Raw genomic sequence first — 17,421 nt, 5'->3', positions numbered from 1 at the left:
AAGTTGGTGTACCGGAGGTTCCAAATAGTGCATATTGTATGGCTAAAAATGTGCTCGCACATTACCTTCACTACTACAGAAAACTTAATGGAGGCGGGCATTTTGGGTTAATGGAGGCAAGCATATTGCAACCGCCTCCAATCAAAGGTCATGGATAATCCTGACTTTACGGAGGCGGTTGCCCTGTCCGCCTTGGTTAATCCATTCATGGAGGCGGTCGCCTTGGTTAATGTTCATTAACAGAGGCGGTCATCGTAACTTGCTCGTCTCTGTTAATGTTTTAACCGAGGCGATCACTTTAAGACGCTCGCCTCAGCTAAAGGATTACTGGAGGCGGCCATTTATTACGTGCACGCCTCCGTTAATATTTTTCCATTTTAAAAATAGCCTCGGTAATTTGATTTGAATTTGAATCGAATTGTGTTTTCACAAATTAAACACACATATATATAATATAAAAGCAGAAAAATACGCATATCGAGCACAAACATATAACACATTCATTGGTGTTGTCTCGTCCATATTGTACCACAAACCATGTCATCCACATTCATTGTCTCGGGAGGCTGTCCGGCCTAGGAATAATGGTGGCAGGTGAAAAAAGCGTCCACCTCCATTAAAAAGGGCAACGCCACCTAAAAAGTCCTATAGTAGTGCTTCTGGTTTGCATCGGATGCATGCGCTGGAGATTTTGCATAGTAGTCTAACAACATGCGAGAAATAGCGTTTAAATGCACAGGAGCTATGTGCACCTGAGTAGCGCACCAATGAGTAGTTCTTGAGAAGGTTTTAGCATGTGTTTTGGGCTATTTTGAGCACAGGAGCTATCTAGTGCACACAGGAGTGGTGCACCGGAGAGTAACTCCAGAGAGTTTCGGAGAGGTGTATAGAGGGCATCAGAGCTCTCTGGTGTGCACAAGAGTGATACTCTAGAGAGGGTTTTCAATGTGTTGTTTCGGCTATTTGTGTGCACGGTGCACACTAGAGTGGTGCACCGTAGCTTTGCCTAGGTGACAACTAGTTTTATAGCCGTTGGAATTCAACCATTGGGAAGCTCTGGTGTGAACTCTAGTGCACCCATCGGAGACCTCCCACTAGCTGGACACCTTAGTATTACATTGCATAGGATCTTTTGTAAGGTGCAAGTGTAAGTAGATAGAGGGATGAAGTCGTGGCTAGACGATTAATTTAATTCCGCTGCTTATATCGGCTAGTCATAGAGAATATATTTAGGAACGACTATTCGCCCCTCTCTAGTCAGCCATCTTGACCCTACATGAGCTCTGCTCATGCACCCGTGCACGGTGTGGTGGCTTGGTCATGAGGCAACAGGAGCAACACGGTTGGCGGTGCTTAACTCATATTTTCACCGACCAACTTTACATAAAATCCATACATACAAACACCAAAACTTAGTAAATAGGGTTTATACTAACGAATTCCATGAGTTTTGGTAAGTTGATCATTTGCAGGATACACACATGGACTACATGGAAAAAGAGTCAAAGTGCGCAACCAGGAAAACATAAATGCAGACTCTACTCACACAAAGAGAAGGAAGGCCCACTTACCTTGCAAACCTAGGCCCCAAACCAACCGAGGAGGAGTCTAGGCCCAACATGCAACCGCCATGCGGAAGGCAGTCGCGGGAGGCAACACCTGGGTGTGGCCGCACCCCTGCATGTGCCGATCGCCTCCTCCTTCCACATGGCGTCTCCTGGTGGCTCCCCCAAGGCAGTTGCATGCAGATCCCCCGAATATTCCCTCTCCATCCGACCATTCCACTCCTATAAATAGATGGGGATGCCTCCTCTACACAACACAACACACAACACAAGAGAGAACAATGTGACAAGAAGAGAAGAGCCCCATTCCTATTTTTAGCTAGTACTAGTGTAGAGAGTGAGTAAGAGTGGGAGAAGTGTCGAAGTTGTCGGCTACCTCCACTTGTGTACTCGGGGTCCCTTGTACACTTAGTGGAAGGAATGCTGAGAATCATCGGCTCCTCTACACTTATCTCTACGATCCGAATACTACTTGGAGTATAAGGTTCGTGTTTATCTTTGGTGGTGAGTTCTACTTTAAGTTAGTCTTGGTCATTATTTACTTATGGGGTCGTCGTTCGTCCGTGTGACAAATACTCTAGTAGAGGGCCCTAATAAAGACGAATAACCCTGATCGACGCCAAAATAGTAGTCGATAGCGTAGACGTGGTGTCTAGGCTAGAGGCTACCTTCGTTTGCCTCGTTCCTCATGGTTGAGGGGTAGGCGGTAGGTGATGACAGCCATGTCCATCCCTTGTAATCCCCCACGTTTGGATTTGGCGTAGAGCTATAGGCCGGCAACGCTTGGCAGACTAAGTGTTATCGGTGCCCCAAGCAAGTCTATAGTGGCAAAGCTATCTTAACTTATGATCTCTATCCTTAGAAAATCTCACTACTTGAGCTATCTTTCTTCTTGTTATCTTAGGTGACTAGCTAAGAGACTTCTACACATCTATTCCTCTAGGAAAATACGATACCCTGAATACTTCCGAGCGAAATGCTACAACGGTAATTCCGTGCGCTTGCGGATTATTTCTGTATGTGTTAAGAAATACCAACAAACATTTCTAGCGTCGTTACCAGGGAATGGTTGTCATATTATCTCTAAATCTACTCCACCCCTGTATCCTTGTGTTTTATCTTCCTTTTCAAAAAAGGAAAAAATATTGTTCCTTATTTTATTTTTCACCAAGAAGCCCTTCATTCCAAAACCTTTCTGCTCCTAAGGATGAGTTCTTAGAGCCATCACCATCTTCAAAGCCAATCACAGCTTCTGGCTATGAACTCCATTTGAGCTCTATAGCCATGGTTTGGGAACATGAGGAGGTCCCATCGGCTAAGTCTGAATCCTTACTTCCTACCCTAAGACCCTCACCCAAACCAGAAACTCCAGAGGAAGAATTTCAACCTCCAGGACTTTCTATTTTTTTGAGGATGAACTTTCGATGATTTTTGGAAATACCTCGAATCAATAGACAAAACCGAGGTTCATTATGACTTCCACATCCTTGCTAGCCTCAATTTTGATCTTCTCATAGGCTACCCTTAATTTTTAAGAAAAAACCATCCTATGGGAGCCTTGATGAAGAGGTTGGGAAAACTGCTTTCGCCACGTCTTTCTCTCACCTAGAAAATCCAATGGTGAAGCATAATCCCAACCATGACCCATTCGAGGAGGTGAAATTCATATCCCTGTTTGTTTTACCTAAGTTTGCTTATGAAATAGAACGACCATCACCACCCTCACTCAAACCGAAACCATGTCCCTTTGGCCATTAAAATGTTGCTTTCGATAATGGTCGAGATTCAATGTTGATTCTACACGATATATCTCTTGAGAACAAAAACTCCTATGCCATGGACATTTTGCTTAGTGCTACAAGCTCCCACGAGGATCGCAACCACCTCTTGATCCTTGTCTCCAAACTTTTTAAGAGGATGGTTGTGGATACTTTTGTTTACCATAAATATTGCAAATCTCATAGTAGCACTATGGCACTAACCATAGTGGTGAAGCTAGGAACAATGATGCTAAATGCTTAGTGGTGAAGCTGGGAACTACACCACTGTTGATAGCTATAAGATGAGTTCCCAAGGTCAAGCTTATGACCATAAACTAAGCACTGCCCAGAGATACGCTGGATTATCATAAAAAATATCTTTCTTATTAATAAAAGCAAGAACATGCTATTAAGTTAGTATGCACCTTCAGGTATTCTTGGTCGCTAACCATTTCAGGTAGATTGCGAAGAACAAGGAACATACGATGCTAGAGAACATGGGAGCCGCATCAATTATACACCATGATTCTCTTTGGTGATGGAACACACTCAAGAGGAGACCCTAACTCTACACACTTGATTTTCACACAAAAGTTCAAGTGTGGGGGAAGATGGTGAGAGTTTCAGCACAAAGTTCCATACACACCAATGGACATCTTGGTTAAAAAAATGATGACAGCTATGTCTTGCTGAAAAAAACATGAAAATATGAAAAAAGAAAGAAGAAAGCTAGAAAAAAAGGGAGAGTTGAAAAAAGAGAGAGATAAAAAAGACAATATATGATAAAAAAGGGAGAAGAAAAAATATATATGATAAAAAAGGGAAAACAAAAAGAGAGAAGAGGAGAGAGAAGGCATAGGATGGCCAACACCAATGCGATGTCTGACTCCACCCAACATTGCTTTCACAAGCAAGAAGGGCTCTCCTCTAAGCCTTTGCTACTACCACCAAGCCCCATAGTCCATACACACTAATTGTGTGTGTAGCCTAGCCTTGATGCTAGCCTGAGTCGACACGCATACACGATCATGCAACCGCGGTAGCAACTTCAAAGCTTCATCCACATATGCTGTTGGTAAGTACACTCAGGTATGCAAAGGTAATCAGATGTTCACCAACTCCTTTACTCACATTTGTCCCTATGAAAATATAAAATCATGCTTCCTTTTGTTCATGTCACATATCGTGGTTTGGGTGTATCCATGCAAGGTACATTCATAGGCTTTTTAAATTTAGCATGGTGTTTAGGTTAAAATAGCCTTCTTTAATCAAAATTTGATATGGTGTTGGATTTTGGTTAATGAACTTTTGAGTTATTGTTTTCATAAACAATGAAAATAATCTATTATGGAGACAAATCAAGGTTATGTTTAGACCTAAGCATTTTGTGGGCCGGGCCAAAAAAAGCCCGGTTATTTTGGGCCAAAAAAGTCCCACCCATGACTGTCTCACTGGGCAGGTCAGGCCTAAATTTTCAGGCCGAGCCCAGGCCTGGGCGGGCCGCCCGCACATTTCATAGTGTAAAATAGCAAAAAGCAGTGTTTCGGGCCAGGCTCGGGCCAAGAAATTTTTTTGGGCAGTGGATATCTGCCCAGGCCCTGTCCAGTAAGGCTCATGGGTGGGCTAAAACCCATCGAGCTTGGGTCGGGCTCGTGGGCTGGGCTCATTTTGCTCAGGTATAGCTATGTTTACACTACATCTTTGCCTTTGCCTTGCTTGAGTTATGTTTAAAGATAAAAAGTCAGGTGAACAAATAAATAAATACAAAAAAATAATTACTATTACTACTGGTAATAATAATAAGATTTAGGCTCTCTAGTGTTCAAGCCGGGAGAGCCCTTGCTTGTTTCATTTTTTGTTTCTTTGAATAAAAAGCAGGTACAAACATAGGTATGGGGAAGATGATCCACACAAGCATTCAAAAACCTCCCAAAAAATAATGCACAAGAGATTAAAAGTTCCAAACTCGGTTTGTGCATCCTCACTCCCTACATCTAAATAAAGGTTAAAAGAGAACAAATTAAAATTTTACAAATCAAACAAATGCTACATCTCCATGTCATCCTATGATTAAAAGATTGCATACTCTTTATTCATTGCCAATATACCTACACTTGTGAACAACTTATCATAGGGAACCCATTTTATCTAAGTGATTGAAATATGAGATATAGTAGGATGGAAAACTTGCTCACTTTTGCAAAGTACTTGGGATTTATTTACAAAATCAAAAACTCAAATAGCATGCTCCTCGGATGATATTTAAATACCTACCATGGCCAAAAGATGAATTCCTTTCGAACCTTGTTCACATGCTACTTATTCTTGTACTGAACTTTGTCAAAATGTCATGATACTTTGTGAAGAAATATTTTATGCTCTCTTGATTCAAGAGCACGTACACGCCACCCATAAAATAAAGCTAAGCTTCTTGTGGGGGTATGTCCGCCAAGACATAGGCCACACCATCAGAGGTGGCCCGACCCACAAGATCAAGGCGTGCACGACGCTGCTCGGCGTGCACCGTAAGACATTGTATAGTACCAAATAGGATACTTTACTTGTAACCATGTCCCTCCAGACTATATAAGGAGAGGCAGGGGTCCCATAGCGGATCAAGATACATAGACGATCCATCCAGATCTATCTACTATATCTCAATACAATACACCAAAGACACACATGACGTAGGGTATTACATCGATCAGACGGCCCGAACCTGTCTAAATCGTTGTCTCTGCGCCTTGTGTCACCATCCGGTTCCTGATTACGCGTACCCCCACCGACAAATCTACCTTCGTGGGATACCCCTCGGAGGACTGCCGAGCATATTTTGTTGACAGTTGGTGCGTCAGGTAGGGGTGTGCGCTTGATCCATGGTGAGCCAGATGGACCTCAAATCAACAGCATGTTCTCATCGTCAATCTCATGGAGATCTATGCTGGTCCACGATGACGATTCATCACTGGTTACACTAGCCCCCACGATAGCAGATCTTATCTCGGAACCACCTTCGAGGTCGCCTTCACCAACAACTCACCACCCGCTAGGTGTTCATCATCAACGCCGACCAGATAACGACATACGTCGCCGATCAGACTTTCTGTCTAAAGCTAAGTCATACTTTAATATTTTCCTAAATATTCTCCAATCTTCGTATATCGCCATAATGTTTCTCCGAACTGTTTTATCCATGTTTACCCTTCAAACAATTTTCTAAACCCTCGAACAGTCACGTTGATGCTCGGACGCCTCTAGAGACGGCCCTGTTTCCGGCTCCTCCCTACACGTGCTACGGGCTCCGCGCTCTGCGTTATAGGTGGTCGGCAGCGGCTCCTTGATCATGCCTATTCCTCCTACACGTGCATAGGCTCCACGCTCGATGTTATGGACTATGGGCTAGCTAGGACTGGAGACTCAGCTACACATTAACTGTTCATGCAGTTTATATTAAACATAAATATATTTTCATGCCAACTGATCACCGAACTGCATACACCGTTTCATCACCATTGCTGATTTTTCTTCGGAGTTTATTTATTTATGCATCATGTACTACCCGTTCTACATGTTTGTATTGCAGGATCATGGTCCAGGTGATCGGATCACCTGATGCTCGGGCTTCTCCACCAATCAACTGGTCGTACCGCTCGGTTCATGGACTCCATCACCGACTAGTTGATTGGACTGTTCGTCGGTCGCTTCTACTCAATGCTCACTTCGCCGTCGACCAGTTGACCAGACTGTTCGTCGCTCGTGCTTCATCGCCAGCTACGCCGGTTACTCCTCAGCGCTCGGATTCTTTGTGCTCGAGGACTAAGTGGGCATACTTTACCGCACGACCATCGCCAGCTACGTCGGGGACTCCTTGGTGCTCGAACATCGCCACCTACGCCAGGGACTCCTCGGTGCTCGGTCATCGCCAGCGATGCCAGGGACTCCTCGCTCCTCGGTGCTCGGACATCGCTAGCGACGCTAGGGACTCCTCACTTCTTGGTGCTCGGTCATCGTCAACGACACCAGGGACTCCTCGATCCTCGGTGCTCGAACATCGCCAGCTTCGCCGGGGACTCCTCGGTGCTCGGTCATCGCCAGCAACGCCGGGGACTCCTCGATCCTCGGTGCTCGGACATCGCTAGCTTCGTTGGGGACTCCTCGGTGCTCGGACATCGCCGCCTACGCTGGGGACTCCTTGGTGCTCGGTCATCGCCGCCTACGCCGGGGACTTCTCGCTCCTCGGTGCTCGGTCATCGCTAGCAACGCCGGGAGCTCCTTGCTTCTTAGTGCTCGATCATCACCAACGATGCCGAGGACTCCTCGTTCCTCGGTACTCGGACATCGCCGCCTACACCGGGGACTCCTCGCTCCTCGGTGCTCGATCATCACCAGCGATGTCGTTGACTCCTCGCTCCACGGCGCTCGGACATCGCCAGCTTCGCCGAGGACTCCTCGGTGCTCGGACACGCCGCCTACACCGGGGACTCCTCGGTGCTCGGTCATCGCCAGTGATGCCGGGGACTCCTCGCTCCTCCCTTGGTGGTCGGACATTGCCGCCTACGCCGGGGACTCCTCGATGCTCGGTCATCGCCAGCGACGCCGGGGACTCCTCGCTCCTCCCTTGGTGGTCGGACATCACCAGCGACGTCGAGGACTCCTCGTTCCTCGGTGCTCGGTCATCGCCAGTGATGTTGGGGACTCCTCGCTCCTCGATGTTTGGACATCGCCAACGACGTCGGGGACTCCTCACTCCTCGGTGCTCGATCATCGCTAGCGACGCCGAGGACTCCTTGGTGCTCCCTTGGTGGTCGAATCTTGCTACGTCTTGTTGATGTGCTATCAAGCTGCTCTATGTTGTTTGGATCAGGGTGCTGATCTTGGGCAGCACGTTTGGGGTCTTGATACGTGCATGTCAGACGACGTGGGCAAGCTTTTAGACTTCTTTTTCTTTGACCCTGCTACAAGATTCATTCTTCATCTTCTAGCAGGCTCGGGGACTAAGTGGGCACACTTTACCTTATGGTGAATGTGCTTGTTCTCATCTCGAGGCTACGCCCGGGGACTAGCTGCCTGTTTGGCTAGTTTTCTACTTTCTGACCCTGGCACCATGTGACTGCGTCACCTACTGTCAGGCTCGGGGACTAGCTATAGGGGTATGGCCCCAAGACATGAGCCGCACCATCAGAGGTGGTCCGGCCCACAAGATCAAGGCGTGCACCGCAAGATATTGTATAGTACCAAATATGATACTTTACTTGTAACCCTGTCCCTCCAGACTATATAAGGAGAGGCAGGGGTCCCCTAGCAGATCAAGATACATAGACAATCCATCTAGATCTAGCTACTACATCTCAATATAATACACCAAAGACACACAGGACGTAGGGTATTACGTCGATCAGACGGCCCGAACCTGTCTAAATCATTGTTTCTGCGCCTTGTGTCACCATCCGGATACTGATTACACGCACCCCCACCGACAAATCTACCTTCGTGGGATACCCCTCGGAGAACTGCCGAGCATATTCTATCGACACTTCTACACTGGAAGTTAGCACAAAATTCCATCCATCCACCCACAACAAAAAAAGCTCCATGAAAATTTCTGATCTCATTTCACCAAGGTTTTATACAAAAAGAGGCATGTCAATGAAAAAAAAGAAAAGAAAAAATGGACAAAAAAGCCCAAAATAAATAGGACTCAAAGTAGTCTAAAGAAAATGGACTTAAGAAAGAAAGAAAAATAATAAGAATCAAAAGATTGCCATGACCTCTAGAAAAGAAACCTGCGGTAAAGAAAGAAAGGTCAAAAACAATAAAAGGAGTATTTCTTCCACAAAATACCACACACTTGCACCTATTGATCAGATTATATGACTTATTTCTCCTTAGATTTGGATTTTGACTTCGCAACATGTGCAAGGTAAGTATGCCACACTTTGCCTTACCTTGAGCTCCACATAAGCTTTACTAGAGGTAGGAAGTAAAGGCAACATCTTTTGCCTAAAGTGAGGAACCAACAATAACAGATATGAGTGACTCGAGAGAATTATTTTGAGGAGCAAAGCTAAAATTTATATTTTTCAAAATAAAACAGAATCCAAGTTTCTAAGCAAGAGTAGAGTAGGAAGATTTTAATCCTTATTGTTCCATTATCCAATCACTCAACATTTTATGGTAGACACTCAGAAGGTCACAGGTTCAGGTTAGGATTGGAATAACTTGTATGCGGATTTCAGAATCAAGGAGATAAACCATCTTAGTCCTTAGAACTTTACTCGAGGACGAGCAAAGAACTAAATTTTGGGGAGTTTGTTGGTGGTGCTTAACTCATATTTTCACCCACCAACTTTACTTAAAATCCATACAAACACCAAAACGTAGTAAATAGAGTTTATACTAACGAATTCCATGAGTTTTGGTAAGTTGATCATTTGCATGATACACACTTGGAATACATGAAAAAGAGTCAAAGTGCGCAACTAGAAAAACGTAAACGCAGACTCTACACAAACAAACAGAAGGAAGGCCCACTTACCTTGCAAACCTGGGCCCCAAACCCACAGAGGAGGAGTCCAAGCCCAACATGCAATCGCCATGCGGAAGGCGGTCGCGGGGAGGCAACACCTGGGTGTGGCCGCACCCATGGTGCGCCAGCACCCCTGCATGCACCGACTGCCTCCTCCTTCCATGTGGCGTCTCCTGGTGGCTCCCCAAGGCGGTTGCATGCGGATCCCCCAAATATTCCATCTCCAACCGACCATTCCACTCCTATAAATAGATGGGGATGCCTCGTCCACACAACACAACACACAACACAAGAGAGCACAATGTGACAAAAAGAGAAGAGCCACATTCCTATTTTTAGCTCATAGCTAGTACTAGTGTAGGGAGTGAGTAAGAGTGGGAGAAGTATCAGAGTTGTCAAATGAAATCACATCATCTTTGCATGGATAACTGATCTTACCACTGAAAAAAGAATACATAAGGCTATGCTGATGTGAAATAGAATATACAGCTTGACCGGGGTTTAAGTTTCCATGTTTTGCCAACTGTATCACCGGATAATCATTAGGGATGGTGTCATTTTTCTTTAATTGCTCCTAAAGACATAGAATTGCGATGTCCCATACATCCCATTTGGATCAACACAGACACATGTCCCTGATCTAATTCCACCTTCAGTTTGTATCAACACCACATAAACAACACTTTTTAAATCATTGTACAACTTTTGTTGCCTTGACCACAAACGGATTGATGCACTCCTAGTGCCATCCATCTTTTGCCAAAAAAAGAAAGAAAGAAATGTCAAAATAGGTAAATAAAGAAATAAGTTATTAGTAGAATTGAGCTAAAGATATTAGAAATTGAGCAGCACTGTAAGTACAGAAATATGAGAAGAAAAAGAAAACAATGATAAATTTGAACATCCTATATCACATGATCACGTATAAAGAGATAACACCTAAACTAAGTTTTTTCATCAGGTGAGTTAAATATAAAGTCCTAAAAAATACAAGTAGCAAAAATAAGAACAATAGATATATTTAACTCTCTGTAATAAAATTGATAGAATAGTTGATTGCTATGCAGCACAGATACGGATACCATATCCCTATTGGAAGGACAAGGATACACGGATACAACAATTTAAAAAAACGATAATGTATACATTTTACATTTTTAAAAAATAAATAGGTAATAACGCATATTAAAATTGATAACAATAAAACATTGCAATGTACTTAACTACTTAAGTTCTATTACAGCACAACAGGTCTCAAATTCTTAAATATAGCAGTCTCAAATTTAGGCAATTAACAAAAGTCATCCATCGCATAAGTTTGTTCTTCCTCATTTGTATCATTCTCATATTTGGATAAGCCATCTATTGCATACATAGCCAACACTAATCAGTACAGCATAGCCAACACTAATCAGTACAGGAAAGTTGGGAACAAAGAAAATCAAGAACAAGAAACCAAGAACTGCAGAATTAGAGTAGATAGAGGATGGGAAGGGGAAGGGGAAGTGGGGAACAACGAAATCAAGTAACAATAAGTCAACAACTTGATCAAGAATGCGTAAGGGGATGAACTCATAGGTGGTCGCTGGATCCACGTCGTGGGGGCGTAGATCCTCGTTGGTGGCCTGCGAGCGGAGCTGGAGGCTCGTCGCAGGGATGAGGTTCCCTCTTTTCCGGTGGCCGGTGAGCGGGGACGGAGGCGGAGGCTCGTCGCCGGTAGTCGGCGAGCAGAGACGAGGCTCCCTCTTTGCGTCGCGTGTGTGCGCTGCAAGCCTGCAAGCGGCGCATCGAGGGCTATGGGCCTAGGGCGTGCGGCCGTCGGGGGAAGAGGGCGGTACTACTTGTTGGGCTGGGCCCTATCGGATAGGCTAGATAGGTATCGGCCATGACGGCGGCGGGGTCGGGGTCAGTCCTGTCGTGCAGTCGCCAGGGCACACAGACGAGGCAGCTGCTACCTCTGTGTTAGACTATCTCCAACAGTCTGAACCCGCATTTGGTGGATTGGGTAGCATACAGCAAATGGGTGCGTGACCCAAAACTTCCCTTTTCCTACAACCCACGCATACTCCACGCGAGCCCCGACTTCATCGCCTCCATCCTAATCTCCGACGAGTCCGCCGCCCTCACGGGTGGCACGCTGGTGGCCCTCTCCCCCTCCGTCTCCTTCCTCCCTCTCTCTCTGCTGTGATTTGGTGTAGGAATGGAGACCCGAATCCTCTCGTGTCCTCCGGGATTCACCACTCTATGATTTTCGTGTGATTTTGTTCTTCACTGTGTTCTTCGTTCCCGTTTCTTTCCCCTTCTTGATTCGTGCTCGATTTGAGTTTTGCTGTGAGATTTGTTTAGTTAGATTGATGCTTTGACAAGTGTTGAACAATCCTACCAAGTGGTTTGAATCAATTCCACTCGTGCATCAAGATCCAAGCCGATCTTCATTTGGGGGTAAAACTCGTTCTTGCTCGAATTTCTTTGATTTACAGAGTTATGGTTTAAATTGAGCAATGATCTCCTAGGAGTAGCTTTTTATCTTCATTGCGAATCGCTGTGCAAAGTTTGGGAGCGATCCATGAAGATTTGAGTTGGATTTCATCGATTTTCTTGGCCGCTCCTTTTCCGTTCTTCGCGTGCGAGCTCTCTGTTCGTCGTGTGCTAGTTGATTTGGCTCCTGGCCGAGCAGCAGTTGCCCGCACTGCTCCTGTCGCGGAAGACTTTGCGTCTTGGAGAAAGTCGACGCAAATAAGCGTCCCGGTTGGCCTCGTACCCAAAATGCATCCTGCGTTTGCGTCTTCTGTTGGAGACGGTTTTCTTCAGCTAAAACACTATGCATGACCGATTTTGGGTTTGCGTCGCCCTTTGCATGAGCTATTAGAGACAGTCTTAGCATGGATGCCATGTCGGCAAATAGGTGGGGTCAAGTCAAGTCGTCAAGATCTATTTGGATCCAGACGCAACACAGATCAAATTTCTATACACAGATGTGCATTTTATAAGTTTAGAGATCTAAATGACATACATTGCCAAGTACAAAGGTCGTCGGCGTATTTTACTCTATCCATGACGTTGAATAGCAATGACTAGCACATCAAGTATATTTTCTAGGTTTGAGAAATAATGTTTTTTTCCACAATGAGAAAATATTTACTAATGTCCTCAATAAAATATTTTCTAAGATTGAGAAACAATGTTTTTTTTATAACAACAAGAAATGTTCTTTTCCCGCTCTACAATGTTCTCAGGGCTAGCAAAGCGTTAAATACGTTACAATCTTGAGTTGTTCTTTTTTTTATAAAAAAAAATTACAGTCTTGAGTTGGTGACATAATGTCATGTTGATGGCTAGTTACAAGCCGTAAATTCACGTTTGTTAAAAATTACAGCCTGCTTGAGAGTTGAAACTTTGGAAGAGTGTACAAAAGGCAAAAAAATAAAAAACGAAGGCGCCGTCCGTGGGGATCGAACCCACGACCACGTGGTTAAAAGCCACGCGCTCTACCACTGAGCTAGGACGGCAAGGACGCTGGGATTGGTTACTTTTTAAATATGTCGGTAGGTTTATACAGGAAGGAAACCTATGTTTTTTTGCCCAAAAGCTGCTCCAGAGTTCAGACTGACTTCACTGGGCTGAAAAGGATAACGGAAACGGGAGAGAACAGTCGTGTTGGGCTTGGTAGGTGGTGCCTTCCTGTTCATGTTTACATAGTAGCCCAGATCTTGGTCTGCATCAATTGACCCGGGCAACAGCAGCAGCTCAGCTCGTTAAACAGCGCAAGCAGACAGAGCTTTGTTTTACAGCAGCTACACAGTTACTGTGAAAGCAACAGATACATCTCTGTCATATATAATAACAACCATGGTCATGGCCATGCTGTGTTCCTAGCTAGCCACCAACACGTACGGTCACACGGCCTGAGGATGCTGCACCTGCACGCCATAGTCCTTGAGAGGGATCACGTCCATCTTCCCGCCGAGGAACTCCGGGAGCTGGCCCTCGTCGATCTCCCGCCGCAGCGTCTCCTGCAGGCTCTTGTCCTCCACGAACACGAACTGCGAATAACAAATCGTATCGCGCAAAACAGTGTCAGTCAGGAGACGATCGATCGAGGATGAAGCGATAGCTATGGATAAACCAATCTACACTAATCTACACTAACACTAGCATTTCCTCATCTCCCAGAGCATGCAATGCACCCAGCAGCTGGGGTTCGGATCGGAGATCATCGACATGGGGGTACGGTACGTCACCTTGTCCCTGGTGTTGGTGTCGATGAAGGGGTAGATCATCTTCCACGCCTTCATGAAGATGTAGGGCACGTGGATCATCAGCGCCTTGCCGAGCCGCTCCGGGTAGTAGTTCTGCACGAGGCGGCAGGAGAATCAGAGAACGAATTTTGTGTTGTGCCAAAGGAAAGGAAACTTTTGTGTGGTTTTACACACATTTACTGAAGGCGGAAAGCCGGAAATAGTATAACTGATGGATGAACATACCTGCATGATCTCTATAGCCGCAATGTATGCCCGGATGTCCCAGTTTGAGTACCCCCAGCCCTTGAGATCAACGATGCAGAGGAATTTCTCCTGCCCTCTGGGGATTCTGCATTTGTCCCCGTGATGAATTAGAGACGATGTTTTGCAGTGCGTGGCAGAATTAACCAGAAGCTGAGAAGAACCTGCAGCTAGAGCTAGATGGACTTCAGAACTGATGAATGATTACCTGGCACAGATCTTGTCGAAGAAGTAGACAACAAAACCTGCACAAGAACAGCAAACTGCGCTCAGGAACGTACGGTTCAGGTCGACGCCAGGTTTATTTGGTGTCACAAATGTTATTAGCAAGGACCAAGGAGGGAGCCATGGATGGACTATGGAGCAGCAGTCCAGCATGGTGACCACGAGTGCGTACGTACTCTTGAACTCCGCCATGTCACGGCCGGCGGAGAAGTGCCTGGCGGGGAAGGCGACGACGAAGGGGCGGCCGGCCCTGTCGACGCCGCCCATGCACACCTTGTCCTGCGCCAGCTCCCTCCTCACCCGCTCCTCCGGCACGGAGCCGCCGGGCGCCGCCTCCCTCTGCCACTTGAGGAACTTGAGGAACATGGCGGAGGCCTTGTCCACGTCGTGATCGCGCGCTCGCAGGAACCGACGCAGCGTCAGGTTGTCCACCTCCTACACGCGTGGCGCGACGCGAAAAAAAAATGGCAGCTTGATTACTCCAATCAGTTTCTGAATGACAGCGATTTCTGAAAGGGCTTTTTGGAGAAGAAATGTAATCTAGAGAAATTACTAGTGACAACTGACATGTGCATGGATGGATCTTACTGTTTGGTTTTTTTTAAAAGAATTGAGGTCCTTGCCTTGCCTCCGATACCGATCCTTTCACCAACACGGGTCGATGGATAAGCCAGAGGATTGAATGTTTAATTAATTTAGAGGCAAATTAAAGAGACTGATGGGCAGAATGGTTGGCATGTCCGTGTCTGTTATGAACTTTCTTTTTCAACATGATGCCTCCTCCGGCTTTGAGGCTATTTTACTATTGCAAATCTGCAATATTCTGTAGTAGTAGAATAGTATAGCCGCCATGCTTGGCGCGTAAAGCATTTTATATTCATGGATGGGTGCCCAAGTGCATGCCACGAACTGTTCACCTGTAATTGTTCCATTCTGTGACTTGATTGTTTGAACACTCATCTTTTGACGAATCCTACAAGACAACTTAATTTATACCCATGCCGTTATCTCATAGACAAGTACCAAACATGTGACGCTGTTACTGCATGCCTTTGTTACTACTGACTTTATTATACACTGAAAGTTTTGTTTAAATTAGGAATTTGTTTGAAGGGAAATCTGATTAGAAATTTATTAGTTTCACGGAAAATTAATCAAGTAATGTAAATTCAAACCACACTACTCTGTAGTGGTGATTTCTTCTAGGACGACGACAAGACCGTCATCAAGCTCGGTACAGTGCAGAACACTACTCTTGTTTAATTGATGGCAAAAGTAGAATTAATGTAGTATTATATTAATAATGCTAAAAAGAAACACTGCTTCCAAAGCCGGGAAGAAGAAGAAGAACAGTGCAGAACGAGCAATGATGATGCATATTGCATCAGGCATCAGCACCGTTGCAGGTTGAGAGAGAGAGACGACGACAGGCTGCAACAGGCGATTGAGCAATGGAGCAGGTTATTAAAACTGGGTGGGTGGGTGGGTGGATCGATGAGCAGCTCACCTTGGCGCGGGGGTCCTGCGCTTCCACCATGGCCCTGAGCTGGGCGACCTTGAGCCACTCCCCTTCCCCCGCCGCTCCGCCTCCAGCCGCGCTCGCCATGTCCTTCAACTCCTCGCTCCTCCTCCTCCTCGACCGATCCGCACCGCAGCAGGTGCTCAAGCGAAGAGGAGGCGGCGGCGGCGGCGGCGGCGGCGGGTGGTGGTGTGGAGGATCGGAATTCTTGCGCTGGCGATGCAGCTGGTCGGTTGTGATCCCTATAATTATATAGAGGAGAAGAGTAGAGAGAGACTCCAATATCTTCATATTCTTGTTGTGGTTGTTACAAAACAACACATACGGTCGCGATAAGCAAGGAAGCAGCGTGGGTCGCATGGCGTGCGCTGGACTTGTCTTGTTTGCGATTTGTTTTTTTTTTTTCTTTTCTTTCGTGTGTGATCCCTTTACCCTTGGAAGTCAGACGCCGATGATGTGACCGACCGACGGCCCTACGCCGTCCTGCTCCGCGACGACGGGAGCATCGGCGGAATATATTCCGGCCCGGATACCATCGGGCACCGGCGAGTGCCGCCGTGGCGGCCGCTCATTGGCCGCGCGCCCACACGTGTCTCGCCGGCTGCTCTGACCGACTTGCCCCTCCCACCCCAACTCCCCTGCTGTAGACTGTAGACTGTAGACTAATCCTGACCTGACGATTAGTTCACCGGATTATTAGGATCCGATCTGGGCCGAGAAACAAGTCCGCCCATGTGTTTTGCCAATCGGCAACAAGAAAAGATGGTCAGTCACTCAGAGTCATGGCGACTTTTATGATAGCTTTCTTTTGATCGTGCATTCCTGCACGGGGTCCGCCTAATCTTCTGACGGTGACCTGGGTGCCCTTGCAGCTTTCTTTTTCGTTGTAACTATAAACATACTAAAATATTAAAAATAACACGAACCAGAACTAACTAACCTCGTGAGTTATGAGTTATGACCAAGGTTATGGCGTAACTTTTCACTATGGTGAGGGTTAACGTCACATTACCATAGTGGTGAGTCACGCCATGATTTTCTGACGCCACTCAACGGGTGGTTCTAAAAACATTTAGGCCGTGTTCGTTTGAAGGGGAATGACTGCCGAGAAATATTTCAGGCCGGATTCATTATATAATTTGATTAAGTTTCGGTTGAACCGAACGAGCCCTAAGTCTATAATTTATATGTAGATCCCGTCCCAATCCTAATCCCCTCTCAATTCTCAACTGCGACTGCGAGCGCTTTTGTCAAGCACTACACTACGACATCGACGCTACTAGCAATTTCCTTTTGCCCTATCTTCATCGCCGTCGGGCCAGGT

General features: G+C 46.0%; 1 protein-coding gene and 1 non-coding gene across 2 annotated transcripts; both read right to left on the bottom strand.

Annotated features, from left to right (window-relative positions):
• Nucleotides 1–13,288: 13,288 nt before the first annotated feature.
• TRNAK-UUU (transfer RNA lysine (anticodon UUU)) lies at nucleotides 13,289–13,360 on the bottom strand. Its single transcript has one exon. It is a non-coding gene; the product is annotated as a tRNA-Lys (tRNA).
• A 132-nt stretch (nucleotides 13,361–13,492) lies between these two features.
• On the bottom strand, nucleotides 13,493–16,439 carry LOC136459770 (uncharacterized). The gene is made up of 6 exons (XM_066459610.1): nucleotides 16,086–16,439; nucleotides 14,755–15,013; nucleotides 14,562–14,598; nucleotides 14,336–14,441; nucleotides 14,093–14,203; nucleotides 13,493–13,894 (listed from the first exon to the last, which is right to left on the bottom strand). The coding sequence occupies exons 1-6, from the start codon at nucleotides 16,386–16,388 to the stop codon at nucleotides 13,748–13,750; spliced, it is 963 nt and encodes a 320-aa protein (XP_066315707.1). The 5' UTR covers nucleotides 16,389–16,439; the 3' UTR covers nucleotides 13,493–13,747.
• Between the last annotated feature and the right edge of the window lie 982 nt (nucleotides 16,440–17,421).

The sequence above is a fragment of the Miscanthus floridulus genome, chromosome 6 (assembly GCF_019320115.1).
Source record: "Miscanthus floridulus cultivar M001 chromosome 6, ASM1932011v1, whole genome shotgun sequence".
NCBI lineage: Eukaryota > Viridiplantae > Streptophyta > Magnoliopsida > Poales > Poaceae > Miscanthus > Miscanthus floridulus.
The sequence above is the reverse complement of the archived record's forward strand: the minus strand, read 5'-3'. Positions and strand labels throughout refer to the sequence as shown.

Excerpts from the sequence above, each read along its gene's own strand:
- LOC136459770 (XM_066459610.1), bottom strand. The coding sequence starts at position 16,388 with ATGAAGATATTGGAGTCTCTCTCTACTCTTCTCCTCTATATAATTATA. Across the intron at positions 14,599-14,754 it reads TGACATGGCGGAGTTCAAGA|GTTTTGTTGTCTACTTCTTC; the intron begins GTACGTACGCAC and ends GTTCTTGTGCAG. Across the intron at positions 13,895-14,092 it reads ACACCAACACCAGGGACAAG|TTCGTGTTCGTGGAGGACAA; the intron begins GTGACGTACCGT and ends TGTTATTCGCAG.